This window comes from Microcebus murinus, chromosome 1 (genome assembly GCF_040939455.1).
Source record: "Microcebus murinus isolate Inina chromosome 1, M.murinus_Inina_mat1.0, whole genome shotgun sequence".
NCBI lineage: Eukaryota > Metazoa > Chordata > Mammalia > Primates > Cheirogaleidae > Microcebus > Microcebus murinus.
Window position 1 is genome coordinate 70,457,955 of NC_134104.1, and position 26,704 is coordinate 70,484,658.

The window sequence follows — 26,704 nt, forward strand, 5'->3', positions numbered from 1 at the left end:
AAAGAAAGAGAAGAAGGAATGCATTTTCTAGAGCCACAGGCAGAAGCACTTGTGAATATTCCTGGTAGCAGGGGAGTGACAACCTCTGATTCTTCCCCAGCCCCCAGGGTCCCTGGGCGGTGCGGAGCAGTGGGGGTCCCCAGTCACTGGGAGAGAGAGGGGTTGCAGGTGGTGAGCTCCCCTCTCCAAAGCCACAGTGGCCAATGCAGCCAGGGAATCCAAAAGAAACACTGAGGCAGAGGAGACAAGAGGAAAATGTGCTCTTATTTTAAAAATGTGGTAGAAGAAAATCCCTTCCACTCAGGAACGCAGGCTGTGCGTCCCTTGGCGGGCGTCCTGGACGTGGGGCGCTGCCCTTTGGCCTGCAGTCCCCCTCCCCGCCGACACTGCCCCCGGTGACTCACACCCGGGATCGTTTAAATACGGGCCGCCCCGAGGAGCAGCACTCATGCTGCAGCCTTGAGCCGCCTGGTGCTCCTCTCGGGCTCCCTCTGGTCGCGGGCCCGGAGCTGCAGGTAAGTGGGTGAGCAGCCCTCCCTCCTCCGTGAGCCGCCCCCCCTTTTCTGCTGACCTCGCTCCCCTGCAAAAAAGTCCAGAAGCGGCAGGGCTGGCGGGGTGCCCGGGGTGCTCTCGGGCCAGGGCCAGGTAGAGCCTGCTGTGGAGGGGTGCTGGTGTCCCCCCACTGCCTGGGCGCGAGGGACTGCCAGCCCCTCCGAGGACGCCTGGCCGGCCTCTTTCGCCCCTGCCCTTCCCACGCGGTGATGTCAGCCTGGGGCGCTGAGATGCTGGAGACCGGCAAGATAGGCTGAAAGTTGACTGCGTTATCACACCCCTTACTCACCTGGTTTACCTCTCCCTGGGTACCAGATCCACTGGGGGGAGCGTTTCCCTTTTTAAGGTTCAGGAGCCTGTATCCTCTTTGCCTGTGCTGCCTGTGGTGGCCGCCAGTGGCCTGCCCTGCATCTGGATCGATCCAAGACCAAGCTGGACCTTCCTTCATGGGGTTTTTTCAGGCCAGAGATCTGTCCTCTTTGCCCAGCCGTATAATTGCTACGGACTTGACTTCAGCAGATGTGCTGCCCCTGCCTTGCAGTTCCAATTTGGACTCGGGCTCAGAATTGTTTGGACTCTAATGTTGCATGTGGCTTAGGCGACCCCGTGCTGGCCGCTTCCCCCCTTGCCCACCCGGAGTGATGGCCTCGGTGCAGGCTGACAGTTTTGGGCAGGGATTCAGGGCTGGAGGCGGGTTTGTGCTGAGGGGTGGTGTGCATTTAAAGTCATTACTCTTGGACCTTTACCCATGTCTCTGCTCGGACGTATAGCCAGGACTCAGGGCCAAGACACCAACTGTGGAAAATGGAAAATCAGAACTTTCTGGACCCTCCCACCAGTGCCAAAGGGCGAGAGCCATTCTACCTCCAGGGCCAAGTATGTTCCGCAGGGCAGCTGCCATCTCCCTGGGATGACACGTGCTCAGATGGAAGGTGCTGGCTGCCGCCTGCCACGCGTCACCTTCTCCTTTAGGGTTATCTGGGATTATATCGCCTTATCTCAGGCGGTTCTCAGATGGGCCGATGCCACTGGCCCTGTAATTGAGAAATTTCACGGCTGGTGCTTCTTTCCCTCTGTATCGAGTGAACATCTGGGGTAAATTCAGGGCCAGACAGCCCAATTTGCCTGTGGTCTTGAGTCAGCTGGCGGGCTCGGTAGTGATGAGGCAGGCATGTGAGGGGGTGCGGGGAGGTGGGGGAATGTTCTGCTTCCACCCCGAAGAAAGGCAGGGCACGGGAGGTTCTCCCCAGGGCTGGGGAACACTACCTTTGCTTGCTCAGCAATGGAGGGGGTGGTAAGGCAAGGGTGGGAGTAGATCGGGACGTGGAGAAATGAGGAGAGATGGAGAGAAGCTGCCCTGCCTCGGTCCTGCCAGTAAACAGGCTGTGACTGCACATGGCAATTTGCTGCCCTAAATGCTGACCACGAAAGAGCGGCTGCAGCTTCAGGTTTCAGTGTCTCTCTTGGTTTGGGGACACAGAATTTAGAGATTGCTTTAATCAGGGACAGAGCTATTTCTGTCTGATTTGGGCCCCCGAGCTAGCCGGAGAAAGGGGCTGCTCGTAGACCATGGCTTCTCCCATAAAAGCCCCTTTGGGGAGGGTCTCCCTGTTCTGCTGGGCAGTTGGCATCTGCCGCTGCGCTTGCCGGGCTAATGACAGTCCTGCTCCGGCCTCAGCAGGAAGCCCAGGTCTACCGCCCCAACCCTGGGAGGATCCCCCACAGAGAGGCTGGAAAGGGGTCACGTTTTCTTGCTCATTTTCTTCTTAAAAATCAGGAACATCATTTTGGCTTTGAAGGGCCATGAGAGATGAGGGTCACCACCTTAGCAAGGAAGAGGGTGAGGATGTGGCCAGTCTTGCCGTGGGGCTCGAGGATGCTTTGTGTTTGGGACGGAGCGTTCCATATCAGGGACCTGTGAATGGCGCTATGTGTGGTTGAGATTACTGGGATCAACCTCTTGGTGAACCCTTCTGCCCCTTCCTTCCACTCCTCTAGGCCACTCAGGTGAAATTGAACAAATTGAACAAGCATCAGAGCAGGAGGTGATCTTTCTTTTTTCTTTTTTCTTTTTTTGAGACAGAGTCTCACTCTGTTGCTGGGCTAGAGTGCCGTGGCGTCAGCCTAGCTCACAGCAACCTCAAACTCCTGGGCTCAAGCCATCCTGTTGCCTCAGCCTCCCGAGTAGCTGGGACTACAGGCATGCCCACCATGCCTGGCTAATTTTATGTATATATATGTTTTTAGTTGTCCAGCTAATTTCTTCCTGTTTTTTTAGTAGAGACGGGGTCTCGCTCTTGCTCAGGCTGGTCTCGAACTCCTGAGGTCAAAGGATCCACCTGCCTTGGTCTCCCAGAGTGCTAGGATTACAGGCGTGAGCCACCGCGCCTGGCTGTGATGATCTTTCTTAAAGAAGAAAATCCCTGAAGCTGTGTAGCCTGGGAGTCAGGAGAGGCTCTTGGCCTTGGGGCCAGTGCTGGGCAGGTGGAGGGTGGATTGTATATGCGCCACAGGTCATTGTAAGATGGAGGGAGCAAAACCCCTTCCCCCCACCTCCCAGGCACTTCCAGGCACGTGGTTGACAACGACGTCCTGAAGTACCAGGCTGTATGGTTAGGGGCCGTGAATGGGTGTCAGGAGTCTCCAGCTGACTGTGTGACCTTGGGCAAGTCCCCTCCGCCCTGGGGGCCCTCTCAGTCTTCCTATCTACAAAATGACCAGATGATCTCAAAAAGCCCTTGCACCTCTGATGGGCTCTAGGCACTGCTTCTGGAAGCAGCTTCTACTGCTGGGTTCGACTCAGCACAAACCCCAAGTTCCTGACAGGAAGTGGAATGGACAGCTGAAGGAAATAGTGACGGGGGGGACCTGGGGGAGGTCGTGGCATGACTGACAGCCTCCCCATCCTGGGCTATCTCTCTCTGTTCCTGGTGGTCCGTGACGCAGGTCACGAGTGTGTTCTGCTGGTCTGGGCCTCAGGCGGTGCTTCTGAGCGTGGTCTGTGGACGCCTGCCTCAGAGCCGCTTAGGGACTTTGTGAGACGTGCAGAGTGCCCCAGACCTGGGATCAGGGTCTCTGTGGGTAGCATCTCCAGAGATCCTGATTTTCCTCAACAACAAAAATAACAATTGTCACTAACATTTATTGGGTACTCACTGTGTGCCAAGAACTAGTCTAAGTGCTTTATGTGCCTTAACTCATTAAATCCTCATAGCAGCAACGCTATGAGGTCAGTTCCATTAAACAAGCTTCCTAGGTGATTTTTACGTGCTGCCCTGGGGGATGGGCAGGTCTGGCCATACTGAGGCCTGAGCTCTAGGCTGGGCCTCTCGGTCAGAGGGTGACTTCAGACTGCTGGATTGAGCACCAAAGAGCAGCATAATTGAGGACAGCACTGGCCATTAGGGTAGTGGGGACAGCCTCTTAGCAGCTCCAAGCCTGGCATCTCCCTTGGGGGCCCTCAGGTTGGTTGGGTAACATCTCTCTGCAGATGAGGCCATGATTGGGCAGCCCTCTGTGGGGAGAGGGCCAGGGAGTGAGAGCCCCTCTCTGGGCCTCAGTTTCCCCAGGTGCACTGGGAAAGGGCACGGCCAGAGGCTCTTGAAGGCAACCCTCAGCTCCTGAGTCCCATGAAATGGCTGCTGGCCATGTGCAGATGCTAAGTGCCAAGTGGGAGTGCCCTGCCTGGGAAATTTTGGAGCAAGGTGGGGCCTGGAAAGATGGGGGCAGCTCCTCAGCCTCGGCACGAAGGTGGGGCCCAGCCACGTGTCTGGTGGTTCAGTGTGACCTACAGAGACGAGAGGAGGAGAATGGGGGGGCTTCAGGCCAAATTTTCTTCCTGCCCCCTGTCAAGGGCCCTCAAATGTCTTTACAGAAGGGGAAACTGAGGCCTGGAGAATTTACCTAAACCCACTTTCCAACTTAGTGTCAAGGCCAGAGTAGAGCATTGGTCTTCCAGGCTCTTTCTGAAAGTTTTGCTCTGTGGCATTAAAATAAAAAGGAGTCTCCTCCCAGGGAACCTCGTGTTTAGGGAATGTGAATGATGGTATTAAACTAAAAAAGTCCCAACCCACCAACCAACAAAGCCCAGGACTTCAAGGCTAATTACGGGTTCACTCATGAGTCACGGGGTGTTTCTGCTAAGAGACCCTGGTTCAAGCGCTTCTACCCCTAGGGAGGGACCGCGTAAGAGTGTCCAGGTGAGCTGTCTGCCCGTCCTTCTGTCTGCCGGCTGACTTCATGGGGCAGTGGCAGACACCAGGCTGTACTCCCTCCCCAGGGGCTGGACAGGGACTGCCCTGAGTCGCTGAGGACGTGCTTGGCTGCCTAGGGGAAGAAGTTATAATTAGGGCAGCTTTGTGGCCCTTTAACTGCCACCGTCACAGCTGCCAAGCAGCACTGGGCAGCGTGGGCAATTAGGCCGCTGCGTGCTGGGCTCCTGAAGGCCTCGGGCCACTGCGCCAGCCTGCATCACTCGCTGGAAATCTCAGGGCCTGGCCCCCAGCCCCGGTTCTGCGGCCCCCCACCCCCTGAGGGCTCTGCAGGTGGGTTTGAAGTGAGCTCTTTGGAGGGCCCGTGGAGCCGTCCGTGCGAATTTCGGCAGCGAGACGTGCTGGAAAACAGGAGACTGCTACATGTGATGCTGGGGTGGGCTCTGCAGATGTGAGGATTTATAAAAAGGAAAAGCTGCAAATTCTTGCAATATTTGTTGCACTGAGTGTGGTCCATTTTAGACAGCAGTGGCCTGTTCCCATGGGGAGTTATCTCGCCACTCCTCCTCCCAGGCCACGAGGCACCCTCCCCAGCTGGCGAGCGCAGACTCAGAGGAGGCCACATAAAGACAGGTCCTCAGAGTGTGCCTCATCCTACAATGTTAGGAGGACATAAGGAAGCTCAACAGAGACTGCCCTGGGCTGGCCAGGTGATGGGCACTTAATTTAGTCTCTGCTATTTTGAAGCATGCTCAGTATAGGGATATGCATTAAAAATAAAAAAGTGCTAGCTAGCATGTCACTGGGAGCAATTAGAGCTTCACCTTTTATAAGTCAGTCCAGGGAGCAAATGTCTTATAGACACATATGTACCAAGGGGACGGGCAGACACCCACACCTGCCCACACAGACCCCTGTGAGCACAGGAACAGCTGTGCTGGGGCATGGGTCTCGTATCCATGCTCTGGAACTCAGCCTTAGAATCCTAAAATCTTAGGACTGGACAGGACATCAGCTGTCTTCTAGTCCAGTGCCCTACCAGCTGTGGGAATTGTCTCTACACCTGTCTTACCACATGGCTGCTCTGCCGCTGCCTGAACACGTCTAGTGGTGGGGCACTTGCTACCTCGGTGACGTTGCCCACGTTGGCTCTGGACAAACTGTCTTCATTTGTGGACTGAAATCTTCTGTTCTACAACATCTGCACACTAGTTTTGACCTCTAGAGCCACCCTGAGTTAGGTCACTTTTTTATTCCATGGCAGCCCTTCACAGATACTGGGGAAGTGCTTGTGGACTCCTCACATCCTCTCTTCTTCTGGCTGTTCATACACAGCTACTTCAACAGGTGCACAGATGTTCTGGTTTCTAGGTCCCTTCACCATTCTCTAGAAATTCTTCAGGAGGCCAGTTTGTCATTGGCCTTCTTAAAGTTCAGAGTGGAACTGAGCACAGCACTACAGGTGTGGCCTGGTCAGAGCAGTGTCGAGTGAGACCATCACCTCCTTTGTTCCACACTTGATACTTCTATTAATCCAGTCTCAGATCACATTAGCTTTTGTGGGAAGCCTCCTTTCTTTGTTACTGTCAATAAAAAGCCCAAAGTTTTCTCCTAAGGTAGATGTTGAGCCACTTCTTCTGTGCCCCCTGTTGGGCAGTTAGTTTTCTGTTCTTAAGTTCTGGACCTGACATTTGTCTATACAATTGTTTTTGTTGTTGCTATTGTTTTTTTTTTTTTTTTTTTTTTTTATTTTATTTTTTTTTTTTTTTGAGACAGAGTCTCGCTTTGTTGTCCAGGCTAGAGTGAGTGCCGTGGCGTCAGCCTAGCTCACAGCAACCTCAAACTCCTGGGCTCGAGCGATCCTTCTGCCTCAGCCTCCCGAGTAGCTGGGACTACAGGCATGCGCCACCATGCCCGGCTAATTTTTTATATATATATCAGTTGGCCAATTAATTTCTTTCTATTTTATAGTAGAGACGGGGTCTCGCTCTTGCTCAGGCTGGTTTTGAACTCCTGACCTTGAGCAATCCGCCCGCCTCGGCCTCCCAGAGTGCTAGGATTACAGGCGTGAGCCACCCGCGCCCGGCCTGCTATTGTTTTTTAAAGAGACAGGTTCTCCTTTTGTTGCCCAGGCTAGAGTGCAGTGGTGTGATCATAGCTCACTAGAGCCTCAAACTCTTGGGCTTAAGTGACTCTCCTGCCTCAGCCTCCGAAATATCTAGGACAGATGCATGCCACCTCACCCGGCTAACTTTCTTTCTATCTTTTGGAGAGACAGAAGTCTCACTATGTTGTCCAGGCTGTTCTTGAACTCTTGGCCTCAAGCCATCCTCCTGCACAGTCTCCCAAAGTGCTAAGATTACAGGCATGAGTCACCACGCCTGGCCACAAACTCATTTTTTTTTTATATGTGTCCATAGTTTAATCTGGCCCCATTCCTTTGCATCTAGACTCCATTGACCAAGGTATTCTTTTTCCTTTGGTTTTTTTCACTGTTCTACATACATAGTCAAGTCCTTAATATGAAAGTGCAGCAGGTCAGGGCTTGAGTGGGCTGTGAATAAATGAAAATCAAGGTCTCTGTAGGTGGCGGATGGGCTTGTGGGGTGTCAGGGAGGGGTGCATGGGGCTGAGGCCAGATCGGGGAGCCTGGATTATTCTGAGTTATGGGCCAGGCTCTAGACTCTGAGTTCAGGGGCACAAAGAAAGATCAGAGAAATACCTTCTCCACCCAGCTTTATATGCCATCATTTGAAATTCTTTCCAGGGCTTGGGATTTTTGCTCATTAAAAGGAGAGACTGCATGACCACTCAAAGAGCTCACCTAGGCATCTGGAGACCTGGGCTTTCAGCTCTGAGCCTCAGTTTCTCTGCTTCCTGACTCTCCATACAGTGACGGGAATGTATGACCAGTAGTGACCGCTTAACCCTTCAGGAGATACAGACCCTTTTGAAGCTTGGATGGAAGTTATAGATACTTCCATGTATACACAGAAATTCTCAGTAGCTTGATGAAGAACGCCACAGTGAGGAGCACTTTGAGGCCCTCCTGCCTTCAGGAGTCTGTGCGTCCATTCTCCATCGGTTCCCGCAACAGCCTAAGAGCAGGGCAGGCATTATCGTCCCCGCTTAACAGATGAGGAAGCTGAAGCGTGGAGGCCTCAAGACTCGTTCAAGGTCAAACTCAAGACTCATGCCAGGTCAAGCTGTGAGTTAGCGGTCCTTGGATATTCACATAGTGGTCAGCACCTGTGACCCATGTCTCCACACCACACACACACACATTTATACATGTTTATCATCATCTTCAAACACCAAAACATTCATGAATTTGCCTCCATTCCCAGATCACCACTGTGCCTGAGGAAGCATCTGGATCTCACACCTTTTAGCTCACAGTGCATCCTAAGTTTTCTGGAACTCACTCAAGGCCACCCAGTGTTTCTTTGTGGAAACTGGGACTCACACCCAGAGGGCTGGCCCCGGGCCTGGGCTGGGCCCCCCGCAGGCTCTCCCAGCAGACAGGACGTGGTGCAGACACATCATTTCCTTTTGTTGGGAAGGTGGTTTGAATTAAACCTAGAGGAAGGGTGAAAGGGTTAACAAAGGGCCAGGTTGTGGTCCTGACTCTGCTGGCTGCTGCTTCTTGTGTTTGTGGCCTCAGCATCTTCCGCCAGGTTCAGGCCTATTTATTTGTTCTCAGTCCCTCTCTGTTCCTCCTGACAAGGCTGTGTTCACCCAGCACGTCCAGGTGCTGCAGACGGATAAGATGCGGTTCCTGCCCCAAGGAACCTGAGTAGGAACCTGTATGACCTTGAAAAGCTCATTGACTAAGGAAGGAGACAGCCAGGAACAACAGGCAGGAACACAGTGAGTGCCATGAAGGCCACTGTGGCATGGCAGTGACGGAGGGCGGGAGGACCACCTGCATGGGACGGTAGCTAATACTGACCTGTGGAATCTGGGAGCGCATCCCAAGGGTGACGGCATTGGAGCTGGATTTGGAAGTATGGGGAAGATTTGGATAAGACTGGGAACATTCCAGGTGGGGGGAATTGCTTGAGCAAAGGCACAGAGATAGGAAGGCATGGGGGAGGCAGAGAGGCCTGCTGGCCAGAGCAGAGGGAGCATGGGTTGGGTACATGATCATGGGGTTCAAAGCCAAGCCAGTGTTGGCACTGCACGTTGACACTGGCTTAAAACTAGCTGGTGTCAGTGAGGTGACCCTAACTAATGTGTGCTCTCTCCCCTTGCAGAGGCCATGCCACTGAAACATTATCTACTTTTGCTGGTGGGCTGCCACGCCTGGGGTGCAGGGTTGGCCTACTATGGCTGCCCGAGCGAGTGTACCTGCTCCCGGGCCTCCCAGGTGGAGTGCACCGGGGCGCGCATTGTGGCAGTGCCTAGCCCTCTGCCCTGGAACGCCATGAGCCTGCAGATCCTCAACACGCACATCACTGAACTTGGCGAGTCCCCGTTCCTCAACATCTCAGCCCTTATCGCCCTGAGGATCGAGAAGAATGAGCTGTCACATATCATGCCCGGGGCCTTCCGCAACCTGGGCTCACTGCGCTATCTCAGCCTCGCCAACAATAAGCTTCAGGTTCTGCCTATCGGCCTCTTCCAGGGCCTGGACAACCTGGAGTCGCTCCTCCTGTCCAGCAACCAGCTGCTGCAGATCCAGCCGGCCCACTTCTCCCAGTGCAGCAACCTCAAGGAACTGCAGTTGCACGGCAACCACCTGGAGTACATCCCTGATGGCGTCTTCGACCACCTGGTGGGACTCACCAAGCTCAATCTGGGCAAGAACAGCCTCACCCACATCTCACCCCGGGTCTTCCAGCACCTGGGCAACCTCCAGGTCCTCCGGCTGTATGAGAACAGGCTCTCGGATATCCCCATGGGCGCTTTTGACGGGCTGGGCAACCTCCAGGAACTGGCCCTCCAGCAGAACCAGATCGCCATGCTCTCCCCTGGCCTCTTCCACAACAACCGCAACCTCCAGAGACTCTACCTGTCCAACAACCACATCTCCCAGCTGCCCCCTGGCATCTTCATGCAGCTGCCGCAGCTCAACCGTCTCACGCTCTTTGGGAACTCCCTGAAGGAGCTCTCTCCCGGGGTCTTCGGGCCCATGCACAACCTGCGCGAACTTTGGCTCTACGACAACCACATCACTTCTCTGCCTGACAACGTCTTTAGCAACCTCCACCAGCTGCAGGTCCTGATCCTCAGCCGCAACCAGATCAACTTCATCTCCCCCGGCGCCTTCAACGGGCTGACGGAGCTTCGAGAGCTGTCCCTCCACACCAACGCGCTGCAGGGCCTGGACGGGAACGTCTTCCGCACGTTGGCCAACCTGCAGAACATCTCCCTGCAGAACAACCACCTCCGACAGCTCCCGGGGAATATCTTCGCCAACGTCAATGGCCTCATGACCATCCAGCTGCAGAACAACCAGCTGGAGAACCTGCCGCTGGGCATCTTCGATCACCTGGGGAACCTGTGTGAGCTGCGGCTCTACGACAACCCCTGGAGGTGTGACTCAGACATCCTTCCGCTCCGCAACTGGCTCCTGCTCAACCAGCCCAGGTTAGGGACGGACGCCCTCCCGGTGTGTTTCAGCCCGGTCAATGTCCGAGGCCAGTCCCTCATTGTCATCAACATCAACATGGCTGTCCCCAGTGTCCCTGAGGTGCCCGTCTACCCAGAAACGCCAAGGTACCCAGACATACCCAGCTACTTCGACACCACGTCCGTCTCTTCTACCACTCTATTAACCAGCCCCGTGGAAGACTACACCGATCTGACCACCATCCAGGTCACTGATGACCGTGATACGTGGGGTATGACCCGGGCCCAGAGCGGGCTGGCCATTGCCGCCATCGTCATTGGCATCATTGCCCTGGCCTGCTCCCTGGTTGCCTGCATTTGCTGTTGCTGCTGCAAGAAGAGGAGCCAGGCGGTCCTGATGCAGATGAAGGCGCCCAATGAGTGTTAGAGAGGCAGGCGGGAGCCGGGTGGGGGAGTGGTGGGATTGGAGGGTCTGGGAATTTCATCTTTCTGCCTCCATCCCTGGGTCCACAGAGCTATCCCCTGATCACTCCTTCTGGGCCCTAGAGAAAGGTGCCCTCAACCGTTCCTGATGTGCTGGATTCTCCTGTAGAGAATCACGTCTTGCAGGACATCCTTACCCCCAGGGAGATCCACTGGCCAGGGCCAAATCCCTGGGGATTTCCAACTCACATCCCTGGGCCTACTTCAGGAGGGCTTCTCCTCCCCATCCTCACCACCTGTCCTCTAAGACAACCTTCCCTGCGCCCAGGCCCCTTCCTGGTCTCTGTGGTCTCGATCATTGCAAAGCCTGCTCACTTTGTGGGAATAGTTCTCTGCCAAGACAGCCCTCTCCTCGAAGTATTAATATTATGTAAGTTGATTTCCCTTCTTTCATGCCTCTTGTCTGCGCTGTGGCTTGATCCCTCAAATGAAAGCTCTCTCATAGATTTTCTGCTCCTGGGGGCAGGGTGAGTTCTCACCTCGAAGAAGACTTCAAACCATTTAGCTGATTTCTTACCCACTGCTGAGCGCCCTGCCTTCGTTGTGAAAGAGAGAAGGAAAAACCGTACAGCTCAATTCCTGGAGACAGAGCTGTCATCAGCATCTCTCTTGTAACTTTCATCTGGAAAACGAAGAAAGGCACCAGCACAAGTTCAGTCTTTTAGAGAATGATATTTCCAAACTGCAAACTTTGGTTCGAAAATTTTAGCCCTCTAAGGAATAAAATCATGCACAATTCCAGACTTCTAAAAACATGAAAATCAGCTTATTGGTACTAGATGGAGAAAGAAATCTGGTGCCTGGAGATCCCATGTTTACTCCTGGGGTTTTCTTTTCTTAATTTTATGTTAAAGTGCACACGCGGAACAGTGGGAGCATGATGGTGTACAGCGCAGTGAGCTGTCGCACTGAACACACCGTGTAATCAGCATCCAGATCAGGAAGAAAAAACATCACAAGTGTCCCCACGCCAAGCTTTTCCGGGAGAATATTGGCGTTTCTGGAGATGGCATGGACTTACCTGGGACCTGGTGCCCCGTGAGCCAGGTTAGGTCCCTCACTGCCCCCACAGCCAGCCCGTGCAAAGGCCCAGCTGCCCGAGGTGGAGGAGAAGATGTGGGATGGACAGGACAGGAGGCGCTGGCCTGGACAGAAGATCTTGTTAAATCCTGAGACGCTGAGGCCTGCAGCACCCAGGCGGGTCAGGTCAGGAGCATCCTGACTACAGTAGCCCGTGCAGCCACACCCCTCCCTGCCAACACACTGTCTGCTGCTCATTGGAGGCCCCTCTGCCTGGGGCCTTTTATGGGCATGATATGCCTGGATCTGTTTTTAATTTTCATGCTCCATTTGGGGGAAGTGAAATAGCTCAGAGATGAGATCCTTTAATTGGACGGCCAAGTGTAATGGAATCCAGCAATTTCTCTAACATCGTGGTAAAACCCTCCATCAACACTGCAGTCAGCTAGCAGCTAAACTTCAGAATTTTCATCTACAGCAGGCAATGTCGGGGTACACTGACAGGTCACACTGGGTCTGGGGGCGCTCTCGAGCTGCCTTCCCCTGTGGCGTGGTTATGAGAGTTGAGTTGCTCTGGAGTTCTCCTCCTTGAGCTACAGGCAAATGAACACCCGCCTTTGCTGTCCCTCCTGCTACACACATACGCACTGTCAGAGAAAGTACGCTCAGGGTGATGGGTGTCTTTTTCTGGACAACCGGTCCGCCAGTTTAGAAATTAAAGCAGTGAAATGGAGGGCTTTGGGCTCTCTGCCCAGGAAAGAAGTTCAGCTGGCTCTGCAGGGAGCGGGAGAGCCAGTGCCAGTCCTGAGCGGCTCTTACTGGTTCCTTGGCTTCCACATGGCAACTGCGAAGCCCTCTGGGCCTTACAGCACCATGCTGACAGGGTGACCAGGTTTCCCCGCAGTCCCTGCCCGGAGAAAAGGGCCCAGGAAGGGATGTTTGTAAACACTAAACACTAGTGCCCATTGTATGGCTTTTTGCTTTCGTCCTGGGGACCTGGGAGAGGTGGGGACTCTCAGAGTCGAGAAACTTCATCTCCTCAAGGCAAATCCAGGTCTTCAGGGTATTTTCAGAATATCTGTAGCAACTGGAAGACATGTACCAAGCCTGGCCAGGGCCGAAAGGAAGTGAGCCCAGAGCCTGGAGCATCATTCCACTGACAGTGGCCTAGGACATTGGTCCTGGGGCCAATAGCGGCAGCCTGGCCTGTTCTCCTAAAGACAGGAAGCTCAGAGCCACGGCCCCTGTACCCTGCACTGTTGGGTGCTCCTTGTGAGCTGACTTCAGGCTCCAGCATCTCTTTGTGCATAGGCACAAATGGGATAGGGACAGAGAGAGGTAGGAACCCTCCTCATCCAGTGTCCCCTGCCAATCCTAACTCAGAACCTGGGCATTAGTCATGATACTGGGGTACCTTCCTGTCTGGCCCAAAGGCTGGCCTGAGGCAGCTGTCCTCAGATGATGCCAGCCAGAAGCACAGCACGCCGGCCGGGGGTGGGGACCCTTTGTGTGAGCCTTCTGAGCCTGCCTCTTCCTTTCTCCCAACAGAGGAGTCGGATGGAGCTTTCTGGCCTCCTCTTCCTCGGCAAGCCCCTCAATCCCTCTGAAACACGATGTCTGGCCAGGGAGCTGCCAGAAAAGCTGGGTAGAGTCTCCTTTGCAACAGGATGATGCATTTGCTCAATTCTCAGGGCTGGAATAAGCCACTTGGTCCCCGAAAAGTTGGAGTAAGGTATAGAATTCGGTTTGCTTACCCTCTATTCACTGGTTCCTGGCCATTTCCACTCCCTTGTGGAGTGCCAGGTGGGCGGAATGTTAGGGAAAGATAACAAAAGTCAATTAGAACCCTGTTTTCCTTTCTTATTTTTTAAGTGCTTACTGTGCACAAGTACCTTCAAAGCACTGAACGAGCGGAAGCGTTCTTTTTAACCCCAACACCCCTGTGACACGAGCGCTACCATCGCCCCCTGGTGGTAGGGTACAGAACCGCCTGTTCTTCTGCACATCTTTCAATAGGCTGTGGATTTTACTTCTCTCTTCAAAATTCATGCAAGAAAGGCCTGTCTTGGGCTTTCGCATTAAACCAAAGAAAATGAGGATCACTCTTCTGTTGCTCCCTGTGGTCTCAGCCATTGGAACCTCACTTAGTACTGGAACCTCACTGGAACCTCACTGGACCAAAAGCTTTGCAAATATAGAAAAGACTAAGCTCATCCACCCATTCCAGAAAACTGGCCTCTTTCATGGGAATTGTTGGGCTGTGTGTGTTGTTCTAGAATTTAGAGGTATGACAAAGTTCTTAGAGCTTTTCACGGGCAACAAGACGACTTCCACAGCCTTTCAGATGTCCATGCAGAGCAGTTCCAGGAGGACTTGCAAGCGCAGGAAGCTATAGAGAGCAGACAACTGGCATCATCCAGATGACTAGAGTTGGTAAACAGACACGGGTGTACCCTAGTCTTTCACCGTGAACCACTCAAAGATTCAGCCCACAGATCTCGCAGTCAGAACTCCGGGTTGCTGGGGAGGTGGAGGTGGTCTGGGAAGGAAGCCATCGCTTAGCTCAGAGAGGGCAGGCCACCAGGAAACTCCTCCCAGTCCCAGACTTCTTCTTCTCTGAAGGAGGCATTGTTCTCACCAACCCACTGCCTCCAAGCTGCCTTCAAAAGTAGACCATGTTTGCCTTGCTTAGAGAATCACTGCAAATAGTCCCAGGTGCTTGGCGATGCATTTAGAGATTTCTAGGCCTCCAGGGTCTCATGAGGCTTGGTGGGCAGGGTTGGGGTCTATCTTTTGCTAGATGCTGCTTGTAATAAATTCGGTGTACAGGATCAACAATAAATGGTTTACACAGGACACGTGTGCTCTCTGTGGACATCTTGGGTAGGGGTCTCACACCTGTGGGTTCTGCTCCTGCCACATTTGTGCAAGGCTGGCCCAGACGGTGCCTCACTGCAAGTAGACTCTGGGTTGAGAACAGGCCTTTGGAAAGTGAATGGGAATCAGAAAGTAGAGAATAAATGGCATTTATGGGCCACTCTCGTGGGAAGGGACCTTAAGAGTGGGTTCCACCCAATTTTATAGATGAAGAAGGTGAGCTCAAGGATGGAAATGAAATTCCTATGGTCACCCTTCAGCTAGTGGCCCTGCCAGTCCTGCAATGCAGGCCTCCAGGCTCCCAGGCTGGAGTTTTTTCTATGCCACCAGGAAGGCACTGACGTTCATCTGTATTTTTTCAGTACACACACGCACACACACACACACACACACACACACACACACACACACACACAGAGTGGCAGGCGGTTAAGGCAGTCCTGCACATCTCTGGGCTCTTATCACTACTTAGCACCAGGCGGTGAGTGACAGGGTCTCAGAAGCCACCTTCTGAATGGAGGTGACTCCCTCCAAGTGTCCAGGGGTTCCCAGGACTCTTCCACTCTCTAGGTTTTAGGGGCAGCCCCAGCTGCTGGTGCAGGTCCAGCAGTTAAGAGAGGGATGAGCTGCCATCCCTTTATTCCCCTGTCGTGCCCAGGAAAGGGGCTTCAAACCACATTGGCCTGGGCTGTCTTAGCTCGTTGGATCGTCCTGCCAGCTGTAAGCCTGTCCCAGGAGGTTAGGCCAGGACAGGGGTCAATAATGTTCACTGTATTACAGGGCCTTGTTATCTCTTCCCTAACCACTAAACTTAGTCCATTCAGAGAGGTTTCTGGAACCTTGGATAATGGGGAACGATTAAAATCTTAATCCTTATCTCCCAGAAGATCCTGGAGTTATTAATGCAAATCTCCCTCCACAATGCACACGAATGCCCAGTGTCCTTCCAGCTGTAGGTATCTGCAGTTTGATTTCACACACACACACCCCTGCCTCCCCAGGCCTCTGCCACACCCATTCCACAGATGAGAATGCAGAAACTCGTAGAGATCAAATAACTTGTCTAAGGACAAGTGAGTTAGTTGAAGAGTCAGAATTCAAACCTGGATCTATCCAATGCCAGATTTCTCTTGCTTGCTCAGCATGCCACGCTGACAAACCGACAAGCTGCATTCTGGAGGTGAGTGTCGCCTTGAGGACCTGCTCAGAGCCCAAGGCGGTGTTGGGCTGTCCCCAAGCCTGTTTGTGGGACCCCTTGTGAGTGGTGTCCCCCACCACTCTCCAGGCCGCCAGCCTGGATACCCCCAAGGGCGGGGCTGGGCACACTTTGTCCACAGCCTTCCCCCCCTCTCACAGGCTCCTGCGCTCCTCTGCCCAGTGTGGATTTGCAGCGTGTCTCCACTGAAACCTGCTTTCTTGCTGCACTCTATCAGACCTTTACTATTTGGCTGATGCACTCAGCTTATGTGCCAAGGAAATATTAATTTGCACTTATAAAAAGAGTGAGATAAATATTAACACCATGCAAGAAGTTAAAAAGCCATCAGACTACTTCAAATGGTAGACTCTTGGCACTGGAAACCATCTTAGATTGCTTGTCTGGTTCATCCTTTCTCCTGCACGCCTTAAACATACACACACCTGTGCACGCTCACACACCGCACACACACTCCACACCCACACTCACCACACACACTCACACCTACTCACTGAACACACACACACCAAGCACTCACACATACCCACACTCAACACACACTCACACCCACTAACCAGACACTCACTATCCACACACATCACACACACTCACACACACACACACTCACCACACACACACCACACACACACTCACACACACTCACCACACACACCCACTCACTCGCCACACACCCACACACGCACTCACCACTCACATACCACACACACACTCACTCACTCGCCACACACACCCACACCCACACACACACACACACACACTCACTCGCCACACACACCCACACACACACTCACTCACTCGCCACACACACCCACACACACACACTCACTCGCCACACACACCCACACACACACACACACACACTCACTCGCCACACACACCCACACACACACACACACACTCACTCGCCACACACACCCACACACACACACTCACTCACTCGCCACACACACCCACACACACACTCAGTCGCCACACACACCCACACACACACACACACACACACACACACACACACTCACTCACTCGCCACACACGCTCTTCACCCTGCCCTGCAGCCCCTGGCTGGACACCTCTGGAGACAGGAAAGTCACTGCCTCCCAAAGCAACTTCTCGCATCCTCGGGCAGCCCTGAGTAGGAAGGCGTTCCTCTCCATATCGGGCCACAATTCACCTCCCTATGATTTTTCCTGCTTTTACTCAGACAGGGTTTAGAGAATTAGTTCATTAAACAAAACAAAACAGCAAACCCACAACCCTCTTAGAACTTGCCCAGCACCGAGAGCCCGCGGTGGCCCTGGCTGGCTGCCCGGAGGTCAGGCTCTGAATCCCGCCGCCTCTGTTTGCGAGGAGGGTGAGGGCGGCCCCTGCCCCAGCCCCACCACGCCAGCAGCCTGCTGGGGACTTTCTGGGGCTGGCAGTGCCCTTGGGGCCCTACAGGTGCAGCCGCAGGTGGGATCCTGGCCCCACCTGGGAGCTGCGCGTGGGAGCAGTTCAGGGTCGTTTTGCAACCTTCAGAGTCCGAGCCCAGACTGTCTCCTGTCCTGTGACCCTGGTGACATTCTGGGAACTCTCAGGCCACGTGAGGGGAGGAACCACTGCCCGGAACTTTGCTCAGCACTGGGGCTGGATTCTGCTGACCGCAGGCCACACCAGACGCCCCTCTGCTCCCCAGGAAGACCAGGGCGACCCGGCCCTCACGGTAGGCTTCCTGGGGCCACCTCAGGGCTCCCAGGGTCTGTGGGGTTGTTGTGGGGCTTGCCACCCTTCCCAGGTTTCAGAGCGTTCCCCAGGTCCAGGCGGTGCAGCTCCTGGGCCCCCCGCGGTGCTCGGCTGGCTGGGGGTGCCCAGGAGGGGGGGGAAGTTGGGGCAGGGGGCTGTGAAATGAAGACTGCCCTGTCCCGCCCTCAGGGAGCTCACAGGGAGTGGGGGAAGAGCAGGGTGACCAGATGGCCAGGTTTGCCTGATTCTGCCTGGTTTATACTTGTCCTCTTGGCACGATTGTGGCTAGCACCCCCTTTCATTCCCGGAAGTGTCCTGATTCATGTGCTAAAGTGTATGGTCGCTCCAAGAATAAAACCTGCAGGCAGCTCCCCTTTTTTGAACATTTGCCAGGCATCGTGTTCAGCACTTTATATTTACCATCTTGTTTTAGCACATTTATCATCCAACTGAGTGCTGATTTTAACTAAGGGCTGGGGTTATAGTATGGCTGGGAGGTTACAGCTCAGAGCGACGGAGCGGCTTGCCCGGGCCCACACAGCTGTAGGTGTTGGCGGCAGTTGGAACCCAGGCTGCAGCCCAGGCAGAGCCGAAGTGCCGCTCCGCTAGGCAGGGTGAAGAGCAGGGCCCGAGATGTGGGTCACTGAGCACCGCAGACACAGTCCCTTCACCCAGCACACGGCTGCACTCCTGCTTGGGGCCCAGCCCCGAGCCCAGTGCTGGATGCAGAGACACCGTGGCAGGACCCCAGCGCCACAGGTGCGGTCGAGTGGGTGCCACCAACTAGAACACGGAGCAGAAGGGCACAAGCATTCAACAGAGGACAAGAGGGGACTGTGGATCCAAAGGGGGGGCAGTCAAGGAAGGCTTCATGGGGGAAGTGTGACTGCACTATCCTGGGAGGGTGAGTAGAATCTGGCCAGGCAGTAGCAGGGAGAGGCAGGTGCAGGCATTCTGAAGTGACAGGGGCTGTGCGAGCAAGGGTCTTAGGGGGCCCCGGAGTGGGAGAGTCCAACAGTGCCCAGGTCACAACCTCCTCTTTTTCCAAATGTTAGCCATCTTCTCTTCTAGGATGCCAGCACAGCTGATAGACAAGCTCCCTCGCGCCTTTGCAATATCACTGCCAAGAGGGAAAGAAATCCAGTCAGCCCCTACTACGTGCTTGGAGCTGTGCTTTGCAGTTCACATGATGATCTCAACTGTTATAAGACAGCTTTCAACCTTATTACAAGAGTGATATATGTTTCCTATTTATCAATGTAGAGCATTCATTATTAACCACTTCGGTACGGCGCTCACCAGCCACGAAACCTTGCCCACAGCCGGCACTCACAGTCCACACGACAGTCTGTGCTGTGCATTGACGACCAATCCGTTTTGCTCTTGTGTGATGAGGAAAGCTTGAAAGCACTGAAAGCTTGTTTTACTTTACAGGCAGCTGTACTTGTAATGTAAATCAGAATAGGTAGCATATACATGTATATTTTCATTACGTTATTTTTAAACGTTCACAATTTTGTTTTGATAAATGAAAAATTAGAAAAGTCATATCACGGCTGTCGGCTAAAGTCGCTGTGCACGTTCATCTGTGGCTATTGACTATAGTCGACGCTGGTACTGAAGTGGTTAAGCAGAGGGACAAAATTAAATCACCCCCAATTCTATTTTTCAGAGATAACCACTGCAAATATTTTGTGTATAATCTTCTATTATGTTTCCTATGCACAAATATACCTTAAAAGTGGAAACATAGCATTTTGGGACCTAATACATTTTACTTAAGGTATTGCAAACTTCTTGTCAATAAATACATATCTATAATATAATTTTAAAGACAGCACGCGAGGTTTCCATTGCATCCATGTAGCACAGGGATGCACCCAGCACCTGGCTTGGGCCTGGCACCAGGCAGGTGTGCAAGCCCCGTGTGCTGGGTTCATCTAACCAACAACTCATGTTGGACATTCAGGTTGTTTCTATTTTTTGCTGTGGTCCAACGCTTGTCATCTCATCTAAGAGCCACAGTAGCCCTAACGATGCTGTAATTTAGGTGTTATGGTGGTGATTATAGAGATTGTTCTGGAGTTACAGATGTAGACGCTGTGACTCTGAGAGGTGGCTTCACTCCCTGGGACACAACAGGGTGGCCGTGGGCTAGGCTGGCCAGGGCGGGAGCAGAGGGCGGGACCCAGCCCCGGCCTGACCGTCTGGGCCTCTGGACTGATTTTGCGGGGTGGAAAGGAAAGGAGCCCAGGTCCGGGGAGCAGCAGGTCTTCTTTGGGGAACTGGATGAGGCAGCCAGGGGCCCTAGACAAGTCTTGGAAGCCCCTCTTTCTGCTTCCAATGAGCTAGATAGAGCCCACGTGGCAGAATGCAGCCCTGCTGGTGAGGCAGGTGCCACGCGGTCAGTGTCAAGCAGCAGTGCCCTGGGAGCCTGGGGTGCTGGGCTCCCATCACCCTCTGGAAGGAGTGAGGCTTAGCTCTGTGGTGGATGACAGACTGACTTGAGTCATGCACAGAAACAAACCAACTCCAGAGCAATTAGAGAAGAGGAAGGAGAGGCTATTTGCATCCAGCCAACTGAAAAAAACAAAAAACCATAAAAAGCCAGACTTCCTTGGCTTGCTGAAAGTGTGGAACATTTTTGTGGGCATTTGCTTGTCTTATTCCCAGATGGTGAGCAGGAATCTGTTGGCGGTGGCCCCCCGGTGCCAGCCTCCATAGTCCCTGGCAGGGGCACGTCCCGTCTCTAGAGCCCCCCAGTACCCTGCTCTTTTGAGGGTGGGTTGGGGCAGGGGCCCAAGCCCAGGGCATCCTGGCCAGAGCCCTCTGAATTTGTGCTCGGACAAAGCAATTGCACTCTCCCTTGGCCAGGGAGGGGAGAGCTGCATGATCTCATCAGGGTTTCCATGGCTAACCTCTGCGAGTGCTTCAGAACAGAGCTGGGGCTGGGCTGAACTCAGAACAGCCGGGGTCACTAATGTTGCTGCACCTCACTGTGCACCAGGGCCTGGCCTCGAAGCTTCCCAGGCATTTTCTCATTCAATTCTCAGGACCCTGAGAGGAAGCTAGTGTTATGCTCACTGTTTGGAAGGTGAGGAAAGTGAAGCACAGAGAGATCAAGTCATTTTATCAAGTCCTTAGAGCTAAACAGGGGTGCAGACAGGATTTGAACCCAGATTGTCTGACTCCCAGCCCCTCCAGAGTGATGTGAGAATGAGTGTTGGGCTGGGAGTGGCTCATTCGGAAGTTATCAGTGCTCTGCACCCCGCTGTGGATACCATCCCCGCCTGCACACCCTCTGGCCCAGGGGACTGGGTGAGAGGGGTCTTGCCCTGGACTTCAGAGGGCTCTGTCTTGGCTTTCCTTCCCCCATGACACCCCCAAAAGGTACCAAGGGCACATGCCTATCTAGAGGCCATGTCCCCATTTTAAGCCATGCTTCAGGTGCCCAGGACAGCAGCCTGCGTGGGTTGCCTACCCTGCCCCATCTTCCCTGGGCTGACCACACCACGGAAGTGCACCATTAGGCCCCTGGGGTGCCCAGGGGCAGCTGTGGGTGGGTCTCTACTCTCAGTACAGGAGAGTCAGGCAGGAAGAGAAGGGGATAGACAGTGAGTGGGTCCCTTGTATACATTCACCCCGTGACCCGCAAATGTGAGGAGTGGGCCTGCCCACCCACGCATCCCCCTGCCTGGATGCGGAAACCTCGTGGAGTTGCAGCCAGCACCCTGCTCAGGGCTCAGGCTGTCAGGACGGATGCCAGCCCTCACTTCTGAGTCATGTGCCCTTGGGCCAGCCACTGTAGCCCTGGAAGCCCCTTTCCCTGTTCTGGACACGTCTAGGTTTGCTCTGAGGATCAAAATGTGTGTTCAGGAGCTTTGGGAACTGGCAGGTGGGAATGGCCCCTCAGCAAACCCCCACGTTGGAGCTGTCCCTCCCCCATCCCACTCACTATACCACCCCAGCCTAAGCTGATTTGCTGACTCTTGATTTCCTGTGCCACCAATACCATAGTTTTGACTCAAGGCCTGAATTCCAGAGCTGCTGCTTTCCTTGTTGGAAACCTCTAATTTGCATTATTTCCAAATGACGATGGATTTAACAGTTTGAGGCACAGGCCAAGGGAAGAGAGGGAACAGTCTCAGGTTGGCTCAGCAGACCGGCACACTCTTCCCAGGAGGCTGAAGCTTTGTTTTCATGGTGCACCTCTGGCTTTGGTCCCAGTTTTCCTTGCAGGAGTGACTGGGAAAACCAAGAGATCTGGGCTCTATGACCCGAGCCCTGCTGGTCCCCTCCTGGGGACCTTGCCCCACACTCCCTATAGGAGGCTGACCAGACGTCTCTAGAGCCTCACATCCCAGTGTTGTGTGGCCCATCATTCCCATGAAAATTTTCTGGAAACCGCCTTTGAGAACCAATGGCCAAGGGGGTTAGCAAGGAAGGACTTGTACACCGATAATATCATCATATGTTAAAAATATGAATCGTACCCCTCTTACTCTTGGAAGGATTCGAGGCTGCTCTCGTGGCCTGGCCTGGGGTCATTTGGTCTGGGTTGAGCTGTTCCTGGGGAGGGCTGCCTTGTCTCCCAAGCTGCTCTTCCCAGCCTCAGAGAGCTCTGCTCAGCAAACCCTGACTCAGCCCACGGGAAGTCAGTGCTGCCCTGGACGCTGAGCTAGAGGCATGAGCACACCGTCTTCCCGCAACAAGGACAGCCATGAAAGCCCATCATTTCGGAGCCTATGCTAAGTGTCAGTAGAGACATACCTCCAGGTTCTGTTCCTGGGGTCAGAGAGGGCTTCTTTCAGGACCCCTAAGGGTTTTGTGTAGGTGCCTCGGGCAGCCCCGGTGGTGGTGGCAGATGTGGATGGGACGCTGGTTGCCTGTCCCTCTGCAGCCAGAGCCCTCTGCTTTTGTTCTGGCTTTTACCCAGTGACCTCTAGAGAATAAACAGTCTCCTGCGACAGCCAACTCTGTCACTGCTGGTCTGGGGACATAGAGCCAGGAGCCACACGCTGGCCTGAGTCCTGTTCCCTTCCCTCACGTGTGGGAGGGACAGCTTCCTTTTCCTGAAAGAGGCAAGTGCAGGAGTCGGATTTTAACCCCAGGCCGGCAGTTGTGATTGGTAGAAACTCCTTCCTCAGCGCCTCCTGTAGCTTACCCGGCATGTGTGCGCCCCAGAGAAGCCTCAGGGCAAGTCTGCACTGTCTCAGGGAGAAATTGTCCTTTACCTATTGATTAGGCTAAAAAATTCCGGGAGACACTGAGAGTCACTGAGTGTCTGGACAGAAGAGGCTACAGGCAGCTTTTGTAAGCACTGGGTTTTGGGAGACCTTTTGTGTGCAGAGACATTCAGCCAGAAGCTGAGTCTCGGGGTGCCAGCAGAGGGCGGCAGAGAGACAGCCAGCAAAGACCGCCAGGGGCAGAGGGTCCCCAAGGCCCCCCAGTAGTCAATTCTTCCTGAGGAGAGGTAAAGTGAGAAAAATTAGGACTATGTTGCGAGAGGGTTTTCTTTGTTTTTAAAATTGCTGGTAAATCCAAATATTCTATCCAAAGAGCATTTTGTTGTTCTTACTTTTTTGGTGCTCAAAAAACCTTTTCTGTAACGATGGTGGCTTGCACAACAGTTAACACACTGTTAATTACTCACTCTGTGTCAGACCCTGACTTAAAACTATGAGGATTTACTCATCTCATCCTCACAATTACCCTGCCATGGCAGGCGCTATTATCCCATTTTACAGATGAGGAAATCGAAGCACGTATGGATTAAGTTACATGCCCAAGGTCACATGCGAGGAAGTGGTGGACCTGGGATTCGAACTCATGGCAGTAAGACCCGCAAGCTCTATACATAAGTGCCGTGAGTGGGGACAGTAGTGGCCTGGAGAGCGCACACCCTCTAAAGGGGCAGGGACTGCTGCCCCCGCTGGTCTTGCCGTGTGGGAATGTGGGACCACTGCCCCCAGACCATCCTGAAATCTGCACTTTTAATGGGACATTTCCCAATTTTTACATGTTGGCTACTGATTCATATATAAAAAAGATCACCGAGGAATAAACAAAACACACAAGCCGCATCACCCATCTATGACCTATGGGTAGGTGCTGATAGTTTTTTTAAAAAATAATATTTAGCAAATTAAAAGCTTGGTGCCCCCTCCCTTATTTTAAAAAAACCTGCTGGTCTGTGGAGTCCCGAGTCTGGGACCCTCCTGTGCACACGATGTGGGAAGGCTCCACGGGCCCTGCTGTGGCGGGGGCAGAGGCAGGCAGCAGGGGGCATTTTGGAGGCCGCACTGAGGAGCCTGTCTCATCCCTGTGGCTGCACTTGTCCTTAGCAGACCGTGCAAAGAGCAGATGCCAGGATCCCCTCATGGTTAGGGGCTGATGTGCTGAAATTTGGAAAATCAGGGAGAATTACGGTTTAGAAATTCCCAACTCAATAATAATCTGTCCATATCTTACATATCATCTTTAAAATTCTACAGTACCCATGTGGTCTCCTTTCATACCTCCCTCTCATGCCTCTTTGTCTCCTTTCCACTGCTTTCTCCAATCTGGAAAGAACACAGAAAGTCAAGAGACCTGGGTCTGGGTCCTGCCACTGCGGTCACTTGCAGGGTGGTGGTGGACAGGCCACACGAGACCTTCGCTGTCAGGAGGTGAGAACCCGGCCCCCTTATCTCGCAAGGCTGTTGTGAGGTGGTATGAAAATATGCTATTAAAAATACAGTCCGGGCGTGGTGGCTCATGCCTGGAATCCGAGCACTTTGGGAGGCCGAGGTGGGAGGATTGCTTGAGGCCAGGAGTTCGAGACCAGCCTAAGTGACATAGTGAGACTCTATTTAAACTGCTGCCAAAACAGTGGCCCCTGATGAGGCAATTCTTGTTCACAGCCTGACCCCATCTTGGGGCTCACTCTCTGCTGCTCTGCCCCCTTCCGCACCGCCCTTGGTGAAGGGGCCCTTCCTGTTTTCTCTCCCTCCTCGATCTAGAAGATGCTCCCTGGAGCCTGGCTGTGCTGGGCCTCCCTCCTGCTGCTGGCCAGGCCCGCCCGGCCCTGCCCTGCGGGCTGTGACTGCTTCATCCAGGAGGTGTTCTGCTCGGATGAGGCGCTGGCCGCCATCCCGCCCGCCATCCCGCCACACGCCACAGACATCATCTTTGTGGAGACCTCGTTCACCACGGTGGAAACCAGGGCCTTTGTCGGCAGCCCCAACCTGACCAAGGTGGTCTTCCTCAACACCCAGCTGCGCCACTTCGGGCCTGATGCCTTCGGGGGGCTGCCCCGGCTGGAGGACCTGGAGATCACAGGCAGCAGCCTCTCCAACCTCAGCACCGACATCTTCTCCAACCTGACCTCGCTGGGCAAGTTCACCCTCAACTTCAACACGCTGGAGGCGCTGCCCGAGGGCCTCTTCCTCCACATGGACAGCCTGGAGTCCCTCCAGTTGCAGGGGAACCGGCTCCAGACCCTGCCCGAGAGGATCTTCCAGCCTCTGAGGCGTCTGAAGACCCTCAACCTGGCCCAGAACCTCCTGGCCCAGCTCCCCGAGGAGCTGTTCCACCCCCTCGCCAGCCTGCAGACCCTGAAGCTGAGCAACAACGCGCTCTCTGGCCTCCCCCAGGGCGTGTTTGGCAAGCTGGGCAGCCTGCAGGAGCTCTTCCTGGATGGCAACAAGATCTCAGAGCTGCCCCCAGGCGTGTTCTCGCAGCTCTTCTGCCTGGAGAGGCTGTGGCTGCAGCGCAACACCATCCGGCACCTGCCGCCGCCCATCTTCTCCGCGCTGGGCAATCTGACCACCCTGAGCTTGCAGGGGAACACGCTGCGCGGGCTGCCCGCCGGCCTCTTTGCCCACACCCCAGGCCTGGTTGGCCTGTCCCTGTCCCATAACCAGCTGGAGACTGTCCCTGAGGGTGTCTTTGCCGGCCTGTCCAACCTGAGTTCCCTCACGCTGTCGCACAATGCCATCGCCCACCTCCCAGCCGGCGTCTTCAGGGACCTCGAGAACTTGGTCAATCTCTACCTGGGCAGCAACAACCTGACGGCCTTGCACCCGGCCCTCTTCCAGAACCTGTCCAGGCTGGAACTGCTCAGCCTCTCCAGGAACCAGCTGACCACACTTCCAGAGGGCATCTTCAACACCAACGACAACCTGTTCAACGTGGCCCTGCACAGCAACCCCTGGCAGTGTGACTGCCACCTGGCCTACCTCTTCAGCTGGCTGCACGAGCACACGGACCGGCTGCTGAACATCCAGACCTACTGCGCAGGCCCTGCCTACCTCAAGGGCCAGGTGGTGCCGGCGCTGAAGGAGGAGCAGCTGGTGTGCCCCGTCACCCGGGACCGCCTGGGCTTCCAGGCCCCGGGGCTGGACGACAGGGAGCCAGGGGGCAGCTGGGATCTGGCGGTGGAAGACAGGGCAGCCCGGAGCCGGTGCACCTACAGCAACCCCGAGGGCACGGTGGTGCTGGCCTGTGACGAGGCCCAGTGTCGCTGGCTGAACATCCAGCTGTCTCCTCGGCAGGGCGCGGGCTCTCCGGGGCTGGCGTACAATGCCAGCCAGGCGTGGGACCTGCGGTCGAGCTGCGGCTCTGTGCGGGTCACCGTGTCTGTGGGGGCTCAGGTCACCGGGCCCTAGGAGCAGGCACACAGGCGCCGGGGCAGGTGGCCTCTGGGGCTGGCCAGCCGGCCGGTGAGCATGGGGGGCCCAAGGGGAGCTGAGTCCCCGAAGCTTTGGATTTTCAGATGACAGACGCATGGGGTGGCAAGGGACGTTTCATCTCCGAGGTGGGGGGGTCAGGCCTGCTCCCAGAACCTCCCCCTCCCCTTCCTCCTCCATCGCCCCTCTCAGAGCCTGCGGCCTAGCAAGGCCATTCTTACACTGTGCAAAGCACCCTGAAGAATAAAACCCTCGGCCCCGATGTTTCCCTGTTATTTCCTACCCGCCCGCTCGCTCCCCACCGGCGGACCGTTCGCCACTGTTCCAACCACGCAAACATTTTGACATGGGGTTCAAAAGCCAAATGTCTGTTTCCGTTT

The 26,704-nt window shown here is 54.5% G+C and overlaps 2 protein-coding genes across 4 annotated transcripts; both read left to right on the forward strand.

Annotated features, from left to right (window-relative positions):
• The first annotated feature begins 448 nt into the window (after positions 1–448).
• LRRC15 (leucine rich repeat containing 15) lies at positions 449–14,690 on the forward strand. Its single transcript, XM_076002852.1, has 2 exons — positions 449–515; positions 9,020–14,690. Exon 2 carries the CDS (start codon positions 9,025–9,027, stop codon positions 10,762–10,764), a length of 1,740 nt encoding a protein of 579 aa, XP_075858967.1. The 5' UTR covers positions 449–515; positions 9,020–9,024; the 3' UTR covers positions 10,765–14,690.
• Positions 14,691–17,512: 2,822 nt separating this feature from the next.
• On the forward strand, positions 17,513–26,586 carry CPN2 (carboxypeptidase N subunit 2). 3 transcript variants are annotated; one of them, XM_012780256.3, is made up of 3 exons: positions 17,523–17,635; positions 24,227–24,323; positions 24,657–26,586. In XM_012780256.3, exon 3 carries the CDS (start codon positions 24,660–24,662, stop codon positions 26,301–26,303), a length of 1,644 nt encoding a protein of 547 aa, XP_012635710.2. In that variant the 5' UTR covers positions 17,523–17,635; positions 24,227–24,323; positions 24,657–24,659; the 3' UTR covers positions 26,304–26,586. The 3 variants fall into 3 exon arrangements, with proteins under 3 accessions (XP_012635709.2, XP_012635710.2, XP_012635712.2); XM_012780255.3 differs by lacking the exon at positions 24,227–24,323 and having other exon boundaries at positions 17,513–17,635; XM_012780258.3 differs by lacking the exon at positions 24,227–24,323 and having other exon boundaries at positions 24,660–26,586.
• The last annotated feature ends 118 nt before the right edge of the window (positions 26,587–26,704 follow it).